The sequence below is a fragment of the Penicillium argentinense genome (assembly GCF_028826775.1).
Source record: "Penicillium argentinense strain IBT 30761 chromosome Unknown utg000003l_segment0_segment0, whole genome shotgun sequence".
Classification (NCBI taxonomy): Eukaryota; Fungi; Ascomycota; class Eurotiomycetes; order Eurotiales; family Aspergillaceae; genus Penicillium; species Penicillium argentinense.
Genome location: NW_026622662.1, coordinates 2,297,832 through 2,319,437, shown reverse-complemented (window position 1 = coordinate 2,319,437; position 21,606 = coordinate 2,297,832). Strand labels below are relative to the sequence as shown.

At 46.9% G+C, this 21,606-nt stretch overlaps 7 protein-coding genes across 7 annotated transcripts; 3 read left to right on the top strand and 4 right to left on the bottom strand.

Annotated features, from left to right (window-relative positions):
- Nucleotides 1-4,516: 4,516 nt before the first annotated feature.
- On the top strand, nucleotides 4,517-5,465 carry N7532_002955 (aromatic alcohol reductase; the record flags this gene model as incomplete). Its single annotated transcript, XM_056615449.1, has 2 exons — nucleotides 4,517-4,549; nucleotides 4,614-5,465. 2 exons carry the CDS (start codon nucleotides 4,517-4,519, stop codon nucleotides 5,463-5,465), a joined length of 885 nt encoding a protein of 294 aa, XP_056478421.1.
- A 1,227-nt stretch (nucleotides 5,466-6,692) lies between these two features.
- On the top strand, nucleotides 6,693-8,086 carry N7532_002954 (fungal specific transcription factor domain-containing protein; the record flags this gene model as incomplete). The annotated part of the gene is made up of 4 exons (XM_056615448.1): nucleotides 6,693-6,893; nucleotides 6,954-7,015; nucleotides 7,070-7,557; nucleotides 7,608-8,086. The coding sequence occupies 4 exons, from the start codon at nucleotides 6,693-6,695 to the stop codon at nucleotides 8,084-8,086; spliced, it is 1,230 nt and encodes a 409-aa protein (XP_056478420.1).
- A 1,350-nt stretch (nucleotides 8,087-9,436) lies between these two features.
- On the bottom strand, nucleotides 9,437-10,454 carry N7532_002953 (uncharacterized protein; the record flags this gene model as incomplete). Its single annotated transcript, XM_056615447.1, has 3 exons — nucleotides 9,437-9,981; nucleotides 10,040-10,070; nucleotides 10,392-10,454. The coding sequence occupies 3 exons, from the start codon at nucleotides 10,452-10,454 to the stop codon at nucleotides 9,437-9,439; spliced, it is 639 nt and encodes a 212-aa protein (XP_056478419.1).
- Nucleotides 10,455-11,067: 613 nt separating this feature from the next.
- N7532_002952 (uncharacterized protein) lies at nucleotides 11,068-11,696 on the bottom strand (the record flags this gene model as incomplete). Its single annotated transcript, XM_056615446.1, has 2 exons — nucleotides 11,068-11,568; nucleotides 11,631-11,696. 2 exons carry the CDS (start codon nucleotides 11,694-11,696, stop codon nucleotides 11,068-11,070), a joined length of 567 nt encoding a protein of 188 aa, XP_056478418.1.
- A 51-nt stretch (nucleotides 11,697-11,747) lies between these two features.
- Nucleotides 11,748-12,227, bottom strand: N7532_002951 (uncharacterized protein; the record flags this gene model as incomplete). The annotated part of the gene is made up of 1 exon (XM_056615445.1): nucleotides 11,748-12,227. The coding sequence occupies one exon, from the start codon at nucleotides 12,225-12,227 to the stop codon at nucleotides 11,748-11,750; it is 480 nt and encodes a 159-aa protein (XP_056478417.1).
- Nucleotides 12,228-16,771: 4,544 nt separating this feature from the next.
- Nucleotides 16,772-19,828, top strand: N7532_002950 (glycoside hydrolase family 3 protein; the record flags this gene model as incomplete). Its single annotated transcript, XM_056615444.1, has 5 exons — nucleotides 16,772-16,868; nucleotides 16,959-18,638; nucleotides 19,137-19,278; nucleotides 19,353-19,659; nucleotides 19,730-19,828. 5 exons carry the CDS (start codon nucleotides 16,772-16,774, stop codon nucleotides 19,826-19,828), a joined length of 2,325 nt encoding a protein of 774 aa, XP_056478416.1.
- A 150-nt stretch (nucleotides 19,829-19,978) lies between these two features.
- On the bottom strand, nucleotides 19,979-21,501 carry N7532_002949 (N-acetylglucosamine-6-phosphate deacetylase; the record flags this gene model as incomplete). Its single annotated transcript, XM_056615443.1, has 3 exons — nucleotides 19,979-20,231; nucleotides 20,325-21,031; nucleotides 21,151-21,501. The coding sequence occupies 3 exons, from the start codon at nucleotides 21,499-21,501 to the stop codon at nucleotides 19,979-19,981; spliced, it is 1,311 nt and encodes a 436-aa protein (XP_056478415.1).
- Between the last annotated feature and the right edge of the window lie 105 nt (nucleotides 21,502-21,606).

The following is a 21,606-nucleotide window of genomic DNA, read 5'->3' as shown; positions in this document are numbered from 1 at the left end:
CGTTGTAGGCTTTGAGCTCTGTAATATATTAATAAAATATTCTTAAAACATCATAGAGTACTAACCTTGGTGTAGGTGTTCTTGTTCGGCGAGGAGTAGCGGTAGGGGATCTAGTACTAGATCTCCTTGGTACACTAGCTGAACGTCGAGAAATTGGTACACCTGAGGTCGTATACCGTACACTTGTCTCATCAGATGCGAAGAACTCATCTATGTTCGATGAGCTCTCAAGCTGATTGAGTTCCTCTTCTAGTAGCCTCTCCTGGCGCCTTTTTTGCTCTATAGAAATGATTAATAATGTATTGTATATATTCTTCGTATCAACTTACCCTTTGCTAGGTGACGATCGAATGCTGCATGAATACCATTCATCCGATACCTTTGTCGAATTCCGGTTACTTGACGAATAGAATAAGCTTGCATGCGGTTCTTATCATGGGCAAAAGAACTAGAAATATTGTATTAATATACTATTAATATATTACGACGAAATTAATAAGAACTTACTTCAAAACCCCTTGTAGTAGTGAAAGCTGAACACCAGTACTATTGATCATATGGTGCGATTGCTCCACTGCATTTGTGTTCTTTCGAAGTCCTTCGAAAATCACATCAGGTATCTGACTCCAAGCTTTATTCAAAGCTGCCGCAACGTAAGGCAGTTTTTTATGGCGAGCCCATTGCTGAATGACAACAGATGATTCATGCTCTAATAATAAATTAATAAACTATTAAGAACCGATTAGAGTATATTTACCGATTATCCAGTCTAAAGCTTGAATATACTCCTCTCGATTCGGAATATCGATCACTGCTCGCATCCTTTCCCTACATCCAGGAGCGACCTGTTGCCCACGAAGTGCTCTATCAATACCCCTGTAGAAGTGGGCTCTGCAGAAGACAACGAAGTGTTGGATAAGATCATCAGGCGATACTTGAAGAGTACTCTTATCAGCGAGAAAGTCTCTAAGACCTATAACGTATTAGTAATATATTAATAGTATATGATCTTATTTCTCACCTCCGTATTGCTTTGTATCCATATCCAGAACGACAGCATGTAGCCCCGTACGATGGATTGGATAAAAGTAGAACTGGCGACTAAGCACACGCTCTATGCACTCAAAAAGCCGAGTAAATAGGAGATAATAGGTTGAATGGGTCTCGGAAACGACAATCGCACGTGCTAGTGTAAAAACTAGAAGAACATTGTATTAATAAAGAACTATTAATATATTAGGGTAATATTTACCTCGGTCTTGCTCAGGTATATATTTTGAAAATGTAACCTCTCGCATTGACCTTTCTTTGAATCGTTTAAAAGACATGTCAATCTCTACCGATTCAGATTGGATGAAAAGCTCAGCCATGTCAGATGTGAAGCAAATAACCATAAGGTCAGGGTCTTGATAGATATGCTGAACGTAGTCCTACAAAAAGGTTAATTATAATATATTCTCATTATATCACGACCTATTATCTTCATACCTTTAAAGGAGGATCCTTTTCCATCTCAAAGATCAAACCATTGATATCCTGTCCATGAGGAAATCGTAGGAGTCTCTCCTTTCGAATGAGTGTGCTGATCCGGTCTAAATTAGCAAAGCTTTCATGGACATTGAGCAGCGACTCGCTATTATTGTATCGCTTGCATAGACCCCGAAGCTCAGGGCTAACGAGAAAACGTCCTAGGATAAAACATTATTAATATTTCTTTAATATATTCCTAACATATTAGAAAGAACTTTACCTGTTGTTAATGCAGGATTGTTCTGTAGGCGGATTATTCGTACTAATCCGTCTATAATTGCGGGTGGAGGCTTCGATGGAGGTGGCGGAGGGTGCATATGAATCCCGGTTGAGGTAAAAACCCAAAATGGATTGGACGTGAGGTCTATTGGAATAAACCAATGGAACTCAACGGAGCATTTGTGCCTTTTAATTTTACCAAGCCCACGTGTATGGTCAAATTCTATAATATAGTAATTAATAATATGTTCTTAATGTATTAAAGATATATTCCTTACCACAATAGTCTCCACGATGACGATTTGTGTCGATATAACCACAGGTTTGAATTTCTCCCTGGACCTCTCCATCAAGGATTCGCCTAAGCAATTCCCTGTCGATACCAGAGTCAGGGCGCACACATGATGCAAAATGAGACCTTGGACTTTCATATGAATTAGAGCAATAGATATAAAAGTCAGATCCACCAATAACACTCTGATATATAAATAACAGGTTAGAAATATTTGAAGATGTCGGGATATATTCTCCTGTCAGAACAAACTGGCTGTGACCCACTGCTAGCGACCGATGGATAACATCCCTTGCTTGGTGTACGCATTCTTGCGCTGGGCTGTGGCCCCGGTGTCGTGACCGCCGAAGGCCGGCGTGTGGGATCTAGGGGTGTTTTTCCAACTAGACTGAACATCAACATCTATCAACAAGAACACAATTGACTTTTGCTTTGGAGCATACACACTGTCCACTTAACTGTGTACACAGTACCTAGCTGGTGATACCAACAGAAGAATATATTAGTAGTATATTACTTACATCCTGAACCCATCGACCGCGCGGCGAACAAGTATCCTTCCAAGATCCACATGAAGTGCGATTGATCTTGAATTGGCGCATCGTAGATTGGTACAACCTATATGTTGCTGGTTGTAGAGGGTCTTGGGTATCACTGAATGCGATATGTTGGCGAAGCTCTTTGATTCGCTGCCAAATACCCTTAACATGCGAATGCACCATTTGCTTGAGCTCAGGATCTGTAAATTCACACATTTTTATGCCTGTACATCTGTAGAGGCTGTGTAGAAAAGTGACCCTTTCTCCAAAGATAGAATCATGCTGGTTACGTCTGTTTCGATAGGCTTGTTTTGACGAGTATTGCATCTAATATATTATTAACATATTATCAATATATTAATGGGATATTAATATACTCCTTCAATTGACTGCTCCACTGCGAACAATGACCGATCAGGCACATTGATCACATATGTGAAGCCATCCGGGTCTGTCCGGGGATATTCAGGTAGCGCTGAAGTATATTCGATAAAGCGTGTTCGAATCGGCGAGCGCTTGTCGTGTAAGATAGTCCGTAGGAATTCCTAAAGACACAATATATTATTAATGTATACTTAAATATTGAGAATATATTATCGTCATACCGGAGGTTCATCTAGAGCATCTGTAGGTCCAGGGGTCCCTTGAACAGTAGCAGGAACTGCACTCTCCTCACTATTAAGCTGCCGCTGAAGCTCCTGCTGAAGCTCCTGCTCCAGGGATTCACCGATATCTTGGTCGTCCTCTAAAAAGGCTGTCATACTGGGTGTGAGTGCAAACACTAGAATGAGATGGAGAACTACCCCGCCTGACCCATGGTTCAGTGCGAGTGAATAATACATCAGTAATTTATTAAATGTATTCGCCAGAAATAAATTACAGGTGCCAAGAAATTAGGTGTGGCCTGGACTTATCGGGCTTATCAGGTGTGGCCTGACCCACCCGCAGGTGTTCAGGTCACATATACACTCGTCCCTAACAATTCCTCGACTGTCGGGTTTGATGAGTAAACATTTCCGACTTGTGAATCGAGAAACCATTGATTTCTAAATGATTAGAAATCCAATATAGGAATGAAGAGCACAATGAAGTCCTACGCACGGAGTTTCGTGGCTAACTGGTCTTCCTGAAGATCGATCAGACACGATATTCATCTTGTGTATAACATGTCGAGGAAAGTGGAGATGAGAGAAACCTCGAGAATCGATGTGAGCGGATGTCGTGATTTGAAGTACCGGTACGCTGATTTACGACACTTCTCAACGTGGGACTTTGGCCCATTTCTCCACGTGATATAAGCAAGACACCTCAACATGTCTTTGCTACCCTTTTGGTCTCTCCTTCTTTTCTTCGATTAATTTATTCATCTTAATTGGGTTGGCTCCCCTTGCTCCTCTAGGCTCCATCAATGCGTACAAGCCCATACTGTAATTGCATAGCTTGACACAATTGTCGGACTTTCGGATATCGGTATCGACTAGTACTCGCGAGGGGCCAATTGAACCACCTCAGCGATCGATCGATTGACTGAAGAACTACCCCCCCGGTTCCGGATGCCATCTATTCCGGGGTTTTAAGTGTGTTACAGCGCTGCCTTTCCGAGAATACCCGATTACCGTACAAAACAGGTAGGAGATTGGGTATCTGCTGAATCATCCTGCTCCTGATTGTAATATATGTCTCTCCGATCGACAACAATACACTCTCTCATAAGAATGAGTAATACAACTTTGAAACTTTAAATCAAGACTTTCTTTCCCTCACGGGGTTATTTCTAATCATTGTGGATGATTGTGGGTGGTAGGTGGATATGCAGCATATTAATCAAATGCGAGAAAGCGCTTTCTCCTCGCATCTTCCTCTCCTGCAAAAGCCCTTAAGAATCCGTATCATTCAACTTATTTTTAACCCCTCATTGAAGCGCTTTTCATCTACAATGACCGCGTTCAAGAATGTTCTGCTTATTGGTGTACGCCTACACAGCAGTTTGGCACCCATCCCACGTCTAGCCTTCGAACTAACACGTCTTGTAGGCAGGCGGAAACCTAGGTGTTCCGGTCCTTGAAGCATTCCTAGCCTCTCCGTACCGCGTCAGCGTTCTGACCCGCAAAGAGTCGACATCAACATTCCCAGACAGCGTGCCTATCTTCAAAGCAGACTATACCGATGTATCATCCGTCAAGGCCGCAATGGACGGCCAGGACGCAGTGATAAGTATGGTCGGCGGTATCGCAGCCGGCGACCAACAGGTCTTCATTGATGCCGCCCTCGCTGCAGGGGTGAAAAGATTCTTCCCTAGCGAGTTCGGCCCCTACTCGCGGAACCCCGAGTTTGCAGCGCTGATCCCGCATGTTTTGCCGCACAAGAGCGCCACCGTCGACTATCTTAGATCCAAGGAGTCTGAGATGTCCTGGACGAGTGTAGTTACGGGCGCATTCTTTGACTGGGCTATGCGAGTTGGGTTCTTTGGTTTCGACCTCGCCTCGAAAACCGTTACTCTCATTGACGGCGGTACTTCGGTTTTTACCACGACGAACCTGCCGACGATTGGCAAAGCCTTAGTTGCGATACTCGATCATCCGGAGGAGACAAAGAACCGGTATATCTTCTTGTCGTCCTTCAACGTTAGCCAGAGAGAAATTTTAGACGTGGTTGAGAAGGTAGATGCGCAGAAATGGACTGTGAAGCATGTCACATCCGAGGAGGTCATCGATAGGGGCAAGAGAAGGCTTGCAGCAGGTGATTTCGCCGGAATCGTGGATTTGACCACGGGGGGAGCGTTTGGCAAACAAGCCCTGGCCGATGAGAGTCGGCATGGTTTCTGGAACGACCGGTTGTGCCTTGCGAAGGATGATATAGAAAAGATTGTCAGAGAACTGCTATAAAAGCGTATAGGCGTACACTCCACGTCTTCTGCAGTTATCTTTATTTTACCCTAGATATTTCGCCCCCCTATCCACCTACCAAAACTCATTGCTGCCGTGCTATCACTCCTTTGAACTCTACCTCTTCGTCATTGCCACGGAATGCATGAGACCTTGTTCTGGTAATTCGGTGAGCGGATGGCCATCATCAACAACGCGGCTTACATGGAGCCGAAAAAGCCGCCTCAACCCCCTTCGATCCCAGCAGTTCTAGAGAACCAGAATCAACACCCGTTTCATCCCATCATTTGGCATTTCGCTTTTTGATCCCGTTTCACCAATCGACTAGTAAATCCACTGTATTTTGTTGAGAAATCAGCCTTGTTTATCGCGGAGGACTGCACAGTTTAATATTATTTTAGGCCAGAAAGCCGTATTTATGGTATGAAAATATTCTCCCATTCAGGGGGCAGTTTTCAACCTTCTGAGTTTCCTACAATTAATTCCTTGCTGCCTAGTTGGTGCAGATGTTCATTTCCTTCGCATCCAGACCTCATCTCCTCAACATATTTTCATAGCTATACAGGGCATTCCTGATGTATACATACGGCTTTTCAAACCAGATTTAGGATGACGGACTAGTCACACTGGGGCTTCATGTCAAATGAGGTAGATTATCAAACCCTAGACTCAAAGCTGCCCTGTTAAACTCTTCTATCACAGGAATGGCAGGGGCTTTTGAAAGTGCACTGTAGTCCATAAGGTCCCACAGAAATTCTTGATCAGCGGTCTCGATTGGGGATCTGAGAACATTGCCATCCACAAGACAGCAGAAGTTGAGGATTCGAAGACTGAAATGCTCTAATTTCATTTTCTGTTTGCTTATTTAGCTGACTACTGAGAAACCAGATCGATTGGCTTACCGTCACTTTCGCACTATGCCAATATCTGCTTAGCAACTAAAGATGCCTGATACATGCTTGGAAACGTTGAGCAGATACAGATAAGCGAATAAGAATCTCACCGGGTAGTTTGTAAAGCCTGCACGGTTGCCGCAACGGTAATACAGTATCCACTGAAGCAAGCAGTTCGGGTGCAACCGATCTCGCTAGCTTGCTGAAAAATGTTGATGATTTCACCAGAGGCTTCCATACAGGCTTTTTTGGAAGGGCACGTAATGGCTCGTAATCATAGGCGAAACTCTGTTACCAGAAACCGAATTGTGTATTATCCAGCACGCCGGAAAGGATGGATTTTTATATTCCCAGAACCCCCCCCCCCCCCAATTCCTCCCCGCATTCCACAGTCGAGGTTCTCTACCAATTCTCTCCTTTCGCCCGGTCTACCCCTTGCCCTCATGTCGAAACGTCGTTCTCATACACATCTACATGCAATCATTCGTCCGACCCAACGCATCTGTCCAAAGTGAATCGAAGTGATTGGGAAGAGGTGAGTTCCGTGCAGTCATAGATCTTTGCAGTCTAGGAACCAAATTTGATTGATCTCTAGATGACACAGAGACTGGATAATGTGGAACTTCGTCTTGCGAGTATAGACAATAAGCTGGAAAGGTAAGATTCATGACTACCGCATAGCTTCACTCTAAACTCAAACTCCATCTCTAGACTGCTCGAGCCACCGAGGGCACCTTATACACCCGTGGTAGCTGACACGGGCATCGTCGAATCTCTCGAGGGTCGCCAAGTTGGAAGACAAGTCACCTCTAACATAGAGGAGCCTTCCTATCCTATGCTCTCTCTGCAAGAGAGGATGAAAGCACAAACCTCCTTTCCGCCGTTTGAAGTTAAGCTAGCCTTGATCGACCTTTATTTTACTCACTGCCACAACAATCCATATTCCTTAGTCCATGAGAGACAGTTTCGACACAATTTTCACTCTGGGCAACTGAAGAATCATCTTCTACTTGCTGTTATGGCCAGCGCTGCTCGGTTCGCAGATATAGCGATGTTAGGTCGTAACCCGCTTGAGATGGCGGTATATTTTGCAGATTATGCGTGGCAGATTGCCAGTCTCGATTGCTTTTCAGGCTCTATGGATACGGATATAATCACTGTGCAAACAATGGCTCTTCTCGCTTTATTTGATTTCACTGGTCAGTTCACTAATTACACTCCATCCGGAAAATTTCTCACGAATTTACAGCCGGTCCTGAGAGGCATAACTCTGCATGGGTTAAGATAGGGCTCGCTGTCCGTCTGGCCCAAGATTTGCACATTATGGAAGAACCTGATGCCACATTGCCTGCGTCTGAGAAGGAGGAGCATCGGCGGACCTTTTGGTCTATCTATCTCCTCGAAAGTCTTGTATTATGTGGTCGTTACCGCCCTCCGGCTATCCTCGACGGTACCTTCTTGCTCAAACTGCCATGCAATGAACAGGCATGGCACTCTAACGTGGAAGAGCGGACACCAACTTTAAACGACTTCTGTAACCATCGAATTCCTGAGAATCAAAACTTGGGCCCATTTGCTATGGTCATCATGGCGGCCAGCCTTCTGAGTCGATGTGCACAGTATGCTTTGCAAAAGCAGCCTATTGGCTCCGATGAACCCCCGTGGCACCCTAAGTCTGGACATGCTGCAATTGTATCCAGCATGATGTTTTTGGAAGAACAGCTATAGCTAGGCGAACCATTGGAAGTATTACTCCAGAAGCACGCATTTTCAGATGGAGTATTTTATAACTCTCTCTCAGCCCCCCTTATTTTCTCACGCCTACTCTACCACCTATGCCGATGCCTCTTATATCATCCATTCCTTCTCCGGGAGCAGACGATTTCATCCCGAGATAATATCCCTAGTGTCTTTTGGAGCCATTCTAAAAACATGTGTATGGAGGCCTCTGATGAAATAGTTAATCTCGTTCAGCAAGCCAGCGAGGTCGGATGCACTCCGACTGCTTGCTTCAGTGGATACTGTGTCACAATAGCGGCAACTGTTCAAGCCCTACAAACTACCGGGGAGATCGTCCTAGGCATTTCTTTAGCTGCCGAACGACTTCGAAAATGTATCGAGCATCTTGAAATGCTTGGTAAATATTGGCACAGTGCGACGGTGATGATAAGCCAATCCATCCCAATCCATCTCTTCATTTAACTAACCAGCCAACAGAAAATGAAATTACAGCAACTCAACCATCGCATTCTCGATTTCTGCTGTCTTGTAAATGGTAATATCTGAGATCACCAATTGAGACCGCCGATCAAGAATTTCTGTGGGATCTTATGGACTACAGTACCCTTTCAAAAGCACATTCTGTTGCTACAATAGGAAACTTCGACGGGGCAGTTTTGGGTGCAGGATCTAGAGATCTATTTAATTTGACCTAAGGCCCCTCAGTGCCACCAGTCCGTTCCAAGTAAATATGCGTGAAAATGTATTATACATATCTGGTCACTGTATTCGTGTGGCCATCGGCGCCTCGAACAATGTCTAGCAGTACTCAAGTCTTTCAAAAACCAAATCTTTACATGCGAAGGGCAGCTTGTGAGTCCTAGGCAGTCGGAGACCACGTCCAAGTGACAGATAAGCCAGCCATTTTGCGCAGATTCCAGTACCATTCCAAATTAATGGAAAATGGTCTGCCATAAGATGGAAGATGCTACCGCAGCATTGGAATACATGGGGTAATAGTGAGCGGTGGGCAGAGTTCGTGACAACTTACTGAATGCAGTCTGTCATTAACGGCAAGACGTCCCGAGGTACGGCGGACGATAGTGGCCACCCGTCGAAAGTAGGCCTTTCCATACAATTTTGACGGCAGAAAAACTCACTAAGGCACATAGCTGCCTCTCAGCCTGAAAGGTTAGGCTAGTTATATCACGTTCTGCCCTTCTATAAGAATTTTGATATAGCCAATGAGAGACCTCGATTTTGACAGTCCATAACTTATTGAATTGGATTGATTTGGGCGTTTTATTACAAGAAAAACCGTTGATAACTACCCCTTCCCTTCAGCACTCACGTCCTTACCTACATCCTCCTGCGCACGTTTCGCTGGCTTCGCCGAACAGGGGAAGAAGTACGCTGTCTTCTCCTCGATGAATTTGCTCGACCGCTCGGGGCTAGGGCCACAGTAGCGACCCGGACCATATCCTCATCCTCATCCTCATCCTCGACCGGGGCCACCGGGGCCACAGCGGCGACCGGAGCTACATCATCATCCTCAAAAGTGATCCCGTGTTCAGCTGAATCCTCCTGGGCGAGCTCCACGGTTGTAGGTCTCCGTATCACAATGTGTATACGCCGTCGTCCAGTTGCCTTCTCCACAGAGAATCGCTGACAGAAGTCACGATATTTGTCAAATGGGCTAATACCGTGGTCAGTGACAAATTGTGCACGAAGTGGCCCCTTTCCACAACATGTAACTTCGCCAGCAAGAAGGAATTGATCTCCGTTCTTCTGCTCGTATCCAGATTGTTTCAAAATATTCCGATCGAGGCTCGAGATAAGTTCGCTGCCGAATATGTGGATATTCGTAAAATATTCGGCGGCAGGAAGCTCATGGAGGAGAACTCCTATAATATAATGAAATGAGCAATATTCTAGGTTCTAGAAGAAGAGCTTTTTACTTACCTTGGAGCCGTATAATATCCTTCCTGCCCTCCTAGAGGTAGAAGGTAACAGAGACGCGGATCTTGTCTTCTCCTGGGCTAGAGATTTCTCTCTGTGGTGTTTCTGCTACTTGCTCACTAGAGTCACTAACATGTGCTCGCTCACCACTCTGGCGATAAACTCGAGCACTTCGAGCAGCGCTTGTAGTTCTAGAGACAGAGGAGAGACAGGAGAATCGCGTATTTGAATGAGACTGGGCTACTGAAGCGCTTGTCACTGGCGTTGAGGGTATCGCTGGAGTTGGCGATATTTCTAGTGTTGGTGCAACTGAAGATCCTTTAACCGTAGCGCCTGGTGTGATTGTAAGTACTACCCCCAAAGCTAGGAGAGTAGCAATTGCATCGTTTAAATCGTTTGAGGACTGTGGAAGGGGCATTTTGATAAGACGGTGAGACGATGAGTCGATAAGAGGTAAAAATTGATGAAGGGTAGGGGGGATCGAGAGGCATTCAATTTCCTAGGGAGTCTGCAAAATTTTGAAATGGACTATGTATGTGAATAGATCCTGTCACCGGGAGGATACATGATTAGCACTCTTGGTACTGTAACAGGAAAGATCTACACTTACCTTGTGAATTATTACTTAGGTCTCGGTAGTCTCGGTATCTGGAGACCAAGAATATGCACTATAAGGTTTTGGGCATATATCTAGCCTAGGCTGTGCACCCGATTCGAAATGGCGAATCGCACGACGTCGAAGCTCTTCGTATACCACTCGGTACGGCTGATAACGATCACCACGAAGCTGAGTAAGAGGGTCTTCTGGGTTGAAGCCCTCGCTAGCGAGCTGCTGCCCAATTTCTTGAAGCTAGTGATAACACCAAGTAAATGTTGCTGATGGAAGAAATTCGGAAGGATCCCACTCAGAAATATCTTCTTGGAGTCTCTAAAGTACTTTGCTCAAATTGCTGCCTGTGGTCTTCTATATTAGCATTAGCATGATAGTAATTCATGACTGGCTTCCCTGGTACCACAGTTGGCCGATTAGGCTAGGCTCGAATAGGATAGATGTTGTAGGTATTAACGTAAGAATGAATTCGTGACCGTAGAATAGGCATATAGATAGCAAGAAGAGAAACCTGCTCCGGAATGTAATCTCTTGAAAAATGTCCTTCTTTCTGGAGCTTATGCAAGTACTCGTAGTAGAGGAAGAGACTCGATGTTGCGAGTTGTCCCCACCAGGCTTCAATTGGCTGATTTTCAACACTCCGACCGTAGAAGAAGCAGTCTCCAAGTTGGACTGTCGTACGATAACCGGGGAGATTATTCGCAGATCGCCGAAGGAGGAGATAGGTATCACCAAGTTGAACTGTCTCTGTACCAAGATCAACACGTAGTACTCGGGGTATAGAGCCATTCGACTGGGCAGCATCAAGATACTGGCGAAGAACACTGATAGCAGTACGGGCAGATACTTCTATATAGATCCGCACAATGAAACGAGAGTAGCCATCGATAGAAGCGTAGATCTCAAAGCCAAATTTCTCAAGCTAGCAAAATGTATTAGTAAATGTCCTATTCACTATGGAGAGGCAACTTACTCTCATATAACCATCAAGATGCCAGATCCAATTCGGTCCAGGGCAGGTCTATGCTCCTCGCCGGCGTTGAAGATCATACCGACGACGATCAATAGCCTCAGGGTTTAGTGTCCTGTACACCTCGAATATCAAATCGCGAGGAAGAAGGCACCCTGGCTCCGAAGGAACACATATTGTATTCGTCGTCCAAACCCTTCGATATCTCTAACAACATCCTCCACAATCAGGATCTCGCGAAGTTCATCAACCTGGCGCGCGCGCTCGGCGGGTTCGTCACACCGGATGCGAATACCGACGCGCTTTCGAATCCGCCGAAGAGTTCTGCTAGAAATAGCCTTCCCCTTCTTTGCAAGGACTTGGAGAACCTCATCTGAGTTGAGAGCCATTTTGTAGAGTTTTACAACAAGGCGATCGGTCGCTTCAGCTTCGGGAGACTGTACAGGACGACGACTGCCCCATTCGACTAGACGATAGCCAATAGTGCGCCCAGAGACAATGATTCCATGGTCATTGAGGAGGGCAGTTGAGATAGCCTCATCGGATTCACCGCGGCGAATCATGTTCGTAATATCATCTTTGTATGGGTCAAGATCGATTCGGGCCACCATACTGAGACAGATGATCAGGTTTGCAGAGGGAGAGAGATGCACAGAGAGAGATGCAGAGAGAGAGACGCAGAGAGAGAGAGACGCAGAGAGAGAGGCCTATTTCGCATACATTCGAAAGCAGACTGAATTACTTATTTCGGATGTTTCGATGCCTGGTTCATAAGGTATGCACTATACAGTCGGAATTACTGCCAGTGGGTCATTCTGGTGCACCAATACGATAACGTAACCCACAAGCGAACCGCCCACACAAGCGAACCGCCCACCCCATCAATTTTGATCTGAGTACTATAACCTCTCTTTTATAACCATCCACCATGCCACCAAATCGATCTAGTTCTGCCCGATTTTCGCAGGATAGGCAGGGCAGACTCTCATTAGCCCTGCATGCCATTCAAAATGGTCAAATTACCTCTATTCGCAAAGCAGCACGCCAATTCGACGTCCCCTGGTCCACTCTACGCGATCGCGTCAACGGTCAACAAAGTCGCTCAGAAACACGCGCCAACAACCATAAATTGACAGAAGACGAGGAGAGATCACTTCTACAGTGGGTGCTCTCTATGGATTCACGTGGATCAGCTCCTCGGCCTGCTATGGTGGCAGAAATGGCCAATCTTCTATTAGCCGAACGCTGTACGCAGACTGTTGGCGTCAACTGGGTCTACAACTTTGTTAATCGCCATGATGATCTTAAATCTCGGTTCTCTCGAAAGTACAACTACCAACGAGCAAAATGCGAGGATCCAAAGGTCATACGAGAGTGGTTCGACTTGGTTCAACGCACGATTAATGAGAACGGCATCCAACCTGACGATATATATAACTTTGATGAGACTGGCTTCGCAATGGGTCTTATTGCTACTGCAAAAGTCGTCACCCGTGCTGAATACTACGGTCGGAGATCTCTTAAACAACCTGGAAATCGTGAATGGGTCACATCTATCGAGTGTATTGGTGCGTCGGGCTTCAAATTACCACCTTGTCTTATCTTCAAATCCAAGACACATCACCAGGCTTGGTACGAAGATAAAGGGGTAGGACCGGACTGGAGGATCGAAATCAGTGATAATGGATGGACAACTGATGCTATTGGCCTTCGCTGGCTGAAAGATCTCTTTATTCCGAGTACGGCGAGCCGTACAAAGGGTAAATATCGTCTTCTAGTCCTTGATGGTCATGGTAGCCATTTGACACCTCAATTCGACCGACTTTGCGCTGAACATGATATTATACCAATTTGCATGCCAGCGCATTCATCTCATTTGCTACAACCACTAGATGTCGGGTGTTTTGCGAACCTAAAGCGCGCATATGGTGGCTTGGTTGAGCGAAAAGCTCGATGCAATATCAACCATATTGACAAGCTTGATTTCCTTGCCGCCTACCCGCACGCTCGCGAGATCTCATATCACTCGGAAATAATTCAGAGCGCATTCGAATCTGCTGGTTTAATACCCTTTGATCCCGATCGGGTTATATCGAAGCTTAATATTCAGCTTCGAACACCAACCCCCCCAGGAAGCCGACCAGGAAGCCGATCAAGTGAGTGGAGCCCTACAACACCACTCAACACAAAACAATTATATCGGCAAGAATTTTCAGTCAAAGCTCTACTCAAATATCGATCCGTGAGCCCTCCAACGCCTACAAAGCATGTGGTAGAGCAGACTCTTAAAGGCTTCCATGTCACGCTTCAAAGGCTAGCGATGTTGGAGAAAGAAATCCGGGATTTGCGCGCTGCCAATGAGGTTCGGAAACAAAAACGCAAGAGGTCTAATAAACGCATCGACCGTACTGAAGGCATGTCAATTCAGGAGGGAAGAGACGTAATATTCAGTTCGAACCAAGCCGTTGAATCTCTGGATCCTGTTCATCCAGAACTAGCTCCGGTCGCAAATGAGACTAATACACCACGACAACGGGCGCCACCAAGATGCAGTGGTTGTGGAGGGATAGGGCATAAGATAAATAGATGTCCGAAGCAGTGATATCAATAATTTAATGGCGTTGTGGTTATTTTATATGCAAATCAAAATTATAGGTTGAGATGGGTGGGCGGTTTGCTTGTGTGGGCGGTTCGCTTGTGGGTTACGTTATCAACAGGTCTGAATTGCTAACGTAATTCCCGCCCGAGTGGCCCACCCGGCCCTGTGGCCCACCACGCTCACTATAATATTTTCAAAACAGATTTTGACCACCAAAACGCTGGTATAAATTTAAATATAGCTATTTCTACGCTGATTTATCTTATGGCCTATCTCCCTACACCCACTACACCTCGGCGGGGCCCTCTGCGCGGCCTGCAGAGTCTTAATAGCCTCTGTAGGCTCAGTGTGCTGTATAGCATCCGCCGGTGTTTCTCGCTCCTCAGCCAACGCCTGAACCTCTTGAATGGTTAATCCGCCTTCATCTGGTATCTGGCGTCTGGACTTAGCAGATTTTTTGATTTTTTCTCAAGCGCAGCGCGAAGGGTAGCGTTTTCCTCCCTTAAAAGTATTTCCCTATGAAGAGAGCCTGCATAGCCTTTGAACACCTGTTCAAGCTCGGATTTTAACGGGCTTTGAGGGCTTCTTGATCGTTGTTTGAGGCGGGCCTTGATCGAAGATGCCTGTTTCTGAAGCTTTTTTAGTGGTTTTCGGTGTTTTTGGGCTGAAAACGCTAGATCTGCTGCTAGGCCGGCTGCTAGGTGGTGTAGGCGTATTAAGCGATATATTTAGCTTTTTAAGCACTCGCTCTGCGTTGATAGGCACTAGACCTGCTGCGGCGAAGCTATTTTGAATAATCGCTGGCTTATAGGCCTCCGCGCGCGCATAAGGATATGCTGCTAGAAAATCTAGCTTGTCGATGTGGTTATATCCTATACGCGCTTGGTTCTCAATAATGCGACCGTATGCGCGCTTTAGCACTGCAAAACACCCAATATCAAGCGGTTGTAATAGCGCGCGGCGGCCATAGTAGTCAGCGCGTGTGACTACTTTAGCAGTAGCTATTAGTCCCATAGCGAAGCCAGTCTCGTCAAAATTATATATATCCTCTCGTAGTATACCGTGTTCGGTAATCACGCGTTGAACGGTGGCGAACTATGCGCGTAAGGCCTTCGGATCTTCGTTTTTGGCACGTTGATAGTTATATCGCCGTGAGTATCGCGTATGAAGGGCTGGCTGGCGACTAACGAAGCTTGATGCCCAATTTTTGCCGACCGTAGATATAGTACTATCTCCACGCTTCGCGAGAAGGAGTTTGGCCATATCTCGAACAGTAGAAGGCCTAGGCGCTGCTCCACGCGCATCTAGATCTAATATCCACTGCACAAGCGAAACCTCTTCTGTTTGGGTCAATTTATGGCCGCTGGAGCGTGTATCCCCGCGAAATTGCTGGCCAACGAGTCGGCGGCGAAGGGTCGTACGAGGTATACGAAATCGCTCTGCGATATCGCGTATAGAGTCGGTAAAGCCATTTTGAACGTGTTTAATAGCTAGAAGGATCCTGCCTTCCTGCTCAATAGATTTTTGCGAGGATTGAGCACGTTTTGGAGGCATGGTGAGTGTTTGAAGAAGGAAGATGGTCATACGAGCGCGTCTTAGCGCGTAGTGGGCCACAGGGCCGGGTGGGCCACTCGGGCGGGAATTACGTTATAAAGCCCCGAACTGGCAATTTGGATGGGCTCAAAAAATACATGACTAATCATCGGATCTACAGTATCTCCTTCCATCCGGTCTCCACTACTACTGCTGTTCCGACACATCTTTTATGCCTTAGTGCCTGATTTGTGCTTTAATCCAGGCATATTCAGGCAAAGAGGGGGGGGGGGTCAATTTAGTAATCCCCTAATTATATACTAGCACCGTTTTTTATCTTTAAATATTGTATTGTGGTTGTGTTATTCCATTCCATCGAATGGCCATTTTCTGGGGGAATACACACGTGGCCGCTTGCGGGCGGTGACCTCCCGCAAGTGAAATACACTATCTGTCGCAGCTAGCTGATACAGTATGGCATTGTATGCAAGAATGGGGCTAATCTACCAAGGGGAACCAATCCAAAAAGATAGGATGAATTGATTGAAGAAAAGAAGAAAAGAGCGGACGCTGCGAGGACACGTTAGGGTGTCCTTGCTTACATGAGTAGGGTGAGGGGTTGAACCTCCCGATCTCGGAGTGTCGAGAATCCCCTAGTACAAATGAAGATATCACGACACTAACGGAACTAAACTATTTCGGGTGCTACCCCACTATCCTCGACACTATCTAATCCCAGTATCTCCTATCGCTCCACAGCACGGATAGTTACTCAATGTCAATCGGCTTAGAAACTCCGATATTGCATATTTCCGTTAACTTCCTCCCCACAGGGTATTTCTATCATCTGTCTAGTTTTAGCGTCCTCGTGAAAGAGAGTGTGTTAGCATGTCTATGCAGCCAGATCATCGCCAACGGCCGCGACACGATGAAGCGAAAGAGTTCGTGCTCCAGCTTGAAATCTGTTCGTGTCTCCTGATACTGACCAAATGCCATCACAGACTCCTGGGATCCGTGTTCCTTATGGGCTTTGAGGGTACTGCCGTCACACCTCATATTAAATCTCTGATTGAAGACTACCGTCTAGGCGCTGTCCTTCTGAACACCGAGAACTTGGTTTGTATGTCAGCACTCTTGGCACATAGAGGTAGACTTGTCATTTAGCTTGTCGGAATACGCTAACGGTTGGTACCATTTGGTCTCCGAGTAGCTGCCGAACAAGCAACCACTTTAATTCGAGATTTGCAGATCATTGCTCACGAAGCGCGTCATCCCTATCCTCTCCTTATTGCCGTGGATCAAGAAAATGGGCTTATCAAATCTGCCTCGGATCCAGATTGGATCACACAGTTCCCGTCATCTCTAGGTGTTGCTGCCACAGGATCAACGAGTAGCGCCTATACGGTAGCCTTGATGACTGCCCGAGAGATGTCTTTCCTGGGAATCAATTGGATCTTGGGGCCTGCGCTGGACGTGATACTCGACAGGAACGTCCCAGGCTTCGGATCTCGATCTTTCGGAGGTGATCCCGAAGAGGTCGCAAAAATGGGCACCGCATTCATCAGAGGTCTCAAAGACGGCGGCGTCGCATCTCTTGCCAAACACTTCCCTCTCGGCGGTAGCCTGAAGTTTGACGAGTCCTCAACCACAGTTCCCGTGGTCTCTGAAACGCTAGAGCAACTTCGTCACAAAGTTCTCGTACCCTTTCGAGAGGCTATCAAAAATAATGTCCCTGCTATCATGGCTTGCGGCGTCGCCATATCATCTCTGGGTCCTAGACTACTTCATGCATGCTTTTCGAGGAAGATAGTTACGGAACTTCTGAGAGAACAGCTGGGGTTTGAAGGCGTGATCGTCTCGGAGTGTCTCGAAATGACATCCATCGCACCTAACATAGGCGTTGGTCAGGCCACCATCATGGGAATCCGTGCCGGTTGCGATCTCCTCACCATCTGCCGGTCGCTCTCTCTGCAAGTGGAGGCATTCGCGTCCTTGTCTCTCGCTCTGGAAAATGGCGGTCTGTCATGGGACTCGATTCGAAAGGGCGCCGAACGTGTTATGAGGTTACGTGCGGCGCACACTTCCTGGTCTCGAGCCTTAAATCCCGGAGGATTAGAGCAGATGGTACCTCATCGCCTAAGCCACCTCACATTCGCGACACGTGTGTACGAAGATTCAATTACTCTCATACGAGATGACGCAGGCAATATCCCTCTCACGAAGGTCCTGTCCGATTCGAGCACGGTCCTAGTTCTCTCGCCGCTTCTAATGCATAGAGCGTCTGAAGGAGCAAGCACCACGACAAGTTGTCACCCTCTGCCGATAGCTCGAGAAACTTCGAATGCAGTTGTTTTACAAAAAGGAGAAGACTACTTTCAAAATTTTGGTCTTGCACTGGCTTGTTATGGGCTCGGCCAAGTACTGCACACTTCCTACACGTCTCATGGCGTTCGTGAAGAACACGAGAGGCTCATCGACGACGCCGATGCGATCATCATATTCGTTGCCGATGCCTTGCGCAACCAATACCAGGTTGCCTTTGCAAAGCACGTCGCCGCAATTTGCAAACTCGGAGCCTTAGACAACAATCGGCCCAAGCGGCTTATACTAGCCTCGGTCAGCTCGCCCTTCGACTTTCCCGCGGAAAAGACCTGGTTTGGGACACTTCTCTGTACCTACGACAGTAGTATGATTGCGCTACACTGCCTAGCCCGTGTGCTAGGGGGCGATATTGCCCCAACGGGCCGTCTCCCAAGACTTGGCTCGGCCAGAGAAGTGAATACTGCGGACGGAAACCATCACCAGACATGGCTGGTAGAGCAACTCAATTTAGCGAAGGACCAGCCATGGCTTCTAAGATTCTTCAAGGAAGCGGCGGAAGACAATCCGGGTGGAAGCAGCCCTAGAGAAGATTTTTATTCTCTTCTCCTTCCATGCTATTCAGAAAATCTGCGACGACCCTTTGATAGCAGACCACCAGTCGACTTTCAGGGTTTCGTCATTCGCAACACAAGTACCAGAGTTATTTATGGTTTTGCTTCCGCTCTGTACTGGCCCCATCTCCAACGAGGATTTCTTGGAGATGTTTTGGTCCATCCGGAACGGCGGGGCTTGTCTATGGGACGAGATCTGTGCACTTCAGTCGCGAAATATATTACCCAGAGGTATCAGATTGACCGCATACAGTTCGGATGCCCAATCCTGGCCACTACTCCAGGAATTCCCCTTCCGGAAGACTCCAATTCCCCTTTAAATTTAAGATTTTTCAAATCTCTGTGAGTAGTATCTTCGGACTATTTAAAATGACCTTTACGCTTGAAAAACATGTCTGATACAGCAGGGAATTTTTGAGTGGCTGGGATTTCACTCTTAACATGAACACACCCAGACTCGCTTCATTTCGCAATGGAGATCTTCATTCAACATACGAACGCTTTGTTCAAAGAGCTTGGACAGGTCGACCAGGTGCTGAAAATCTCCTCATCGAGCGAACGCAAAGCATACGTTGTCATCGAGAGATTTTGGAGCTGGTTCGTGACACTACCGCCATAGAAACAAGAAACTACTGGATTTTGTCTTTGATCAACCAGGACCTCAATTCAAGCAACGAAGAGAGCTTGATGTCGGATGAAAACCTCCAGATATTGGATCAACCGGGGTTAATCGTGACTCTGGCAGAGTCGGGTCGCGCCGTGGCATTCCTCCCCCTCGTTGCTCGAGAGTGCCCTCTCGCACGTTATATTCCGAGCCTTCGAGCATTGCCTGCATCAACCCTTGCTCTTTTATGTCCTGTTATCTCGCAGTCAGCATCACCAGAGGCACTTTCTCGGAGAGACATTCTACAGCAGTTGCTCGTTGTCGCTGTCGGCGATGCAAAGCGGCAAGGAGTGGAGACGCTCGTCGCTCATGCGGTACGTTGTACTTCCAAATGTTTCTGTCCCGAAGACAGCTGAGCTTATGAGCGCTGTTTTGATGTCATAGATACCCACGTCGGATTTGTTTGCAGAAGTCCTCATGGATACCGGTTTCGAGCGGGAGGCAACCTTTGCTGTCCTCAACAAGACTCTGAGCGACACGTAGAACTAGAATGTGTACGGATACTTGAAAAAAATACGATCAACATATTCGACGGTCATCTATCTGATTGTAATGGCCCATGAATTTCTAGATGTCCACAGGCTCTGGGCCCCTCATTCAAATCTTGACAGCACTCACGATCAAACTGCGTAGTTACTCTTTTCGTGTAAAACACCTCTTACCGAATTTCCATACTTCGTCAACTTGAAGCTCTCGTGAGTTTTTTTCTCCCTCTGACCATGACAAAACGACCAGATCAGCGTCAGCCCCGACCTTGAGAGTTCCTTTTGTGTCTTCACACCGAAGCATTCGAGCAGGAGTAGCTGTCACCGTTTGTAGTGCCTCGGCCGCTTCGCACCCAGTCCAACGAATAAGGTTTGAAACACATTGTAGTAACGTTGTTGTTCTAGAAGAGAAAAAAAGACGATTACGTGTTAGTCTCGTTCGATGCTGCCTGATTTTATGCAATCATATGACATGATTAATGCAGTAGACTTACCCGCCAGCAAGTGTATCTGTCCCCTCAAGAAAGAGTTTCTCGCCCTTCTTGACAACCGTTCGACCATGTGTCCACTCGAACGTTCCGTCTGGAAGATCGAACCCGGTCGCTGCGGTGCCGTCCGTGGTGAGAATGCAGCCGTTCTTGTGCACCGCCCAAGCCATCCTCGCGCAACTAGGCGCGACGTGAACCCCGTCAGCGATGAGTCCGAAGAAGGGCCTCTCTATTGGCGGAGTTGAGAGGTCGGTCTCTGGTGCACCGATGAGCCCGACGAGCCCAGGACTACGATGCAGGCAAGGTTCCATCGCATTGTACAGGTGTGTGAGCATATTGGCACCAGCCCGCACGGCAGCGAGGCCTTCCTCGTATGTAGCCGGCGAGTGGCCTAACGAACAGACGATTCCATACTCCCGCGTCAATGTGCGAATGGTCTCTAACATCCCCGGAAGCTCGGATGACAGGGTGATCTTTCTGATTGCAGAGATCTGTTGACCAGCATTTTCTTTGGAGATGGGGGCCCCAAGACTGTCGACTCCATAGAAGCCTAGAATGCTCTCTATTCTCTTGACGGGCTCCAGGAGAAGGTCAGGAGGATGAGCTCCCTTCCTTTCACGGCTGAGAAACGGCCCTTCGCAGTGACACCCTAAGGACTCCGCCCCTAACTCGTGGTCTCGTTGTGCACCATTAGGGCGGACAATAGGCATGGCCTGTAATAAAATTCAGCTGAAGATAACATGACGGGAAGTATTCAACAAGAAGAAATTTCAATCCCAAGAAACGGATTGTCCAGATGTCTTGCGGTTGATGGAGTGGCATTACGACTTACAATCTTGAAGGTTTGAGCTTCAGAAGTTACCAGTGTTGGAAGGAAGCTCGTGACACCCATTTCAAGGATTCCTTGGGATGTTCTCCGGAATGATGACGCATAAGACTCCATGTTATCCACAGGAACGTCCGAGAAGTCAAACCCCTTGGCTCCGTTCAGCTGCACCTCTAATAGGCCCGGCGAGAGGATGCGACCGTTCAAGTTCACGACCAGGGCCTTATCAACGCGAGGATCGCTCTCATCGATGATCTTTCCTGTGCCGGTATCAATGAACAAGTCCTCCCGCTTGGCCTGACCGCAGCACGCCAGCACACAGTTGGTGAAGCGGACGATCGATGATTCGGTTGCCATTGTGTTTTTCTTCAAGGTGGTTCTGATCTGATCTAGAGCAGGCGTACTGATATCCGTACGTTATCTATCGCTTCACAAAATCGGACAGGGGAGAGCTAAGTTAGG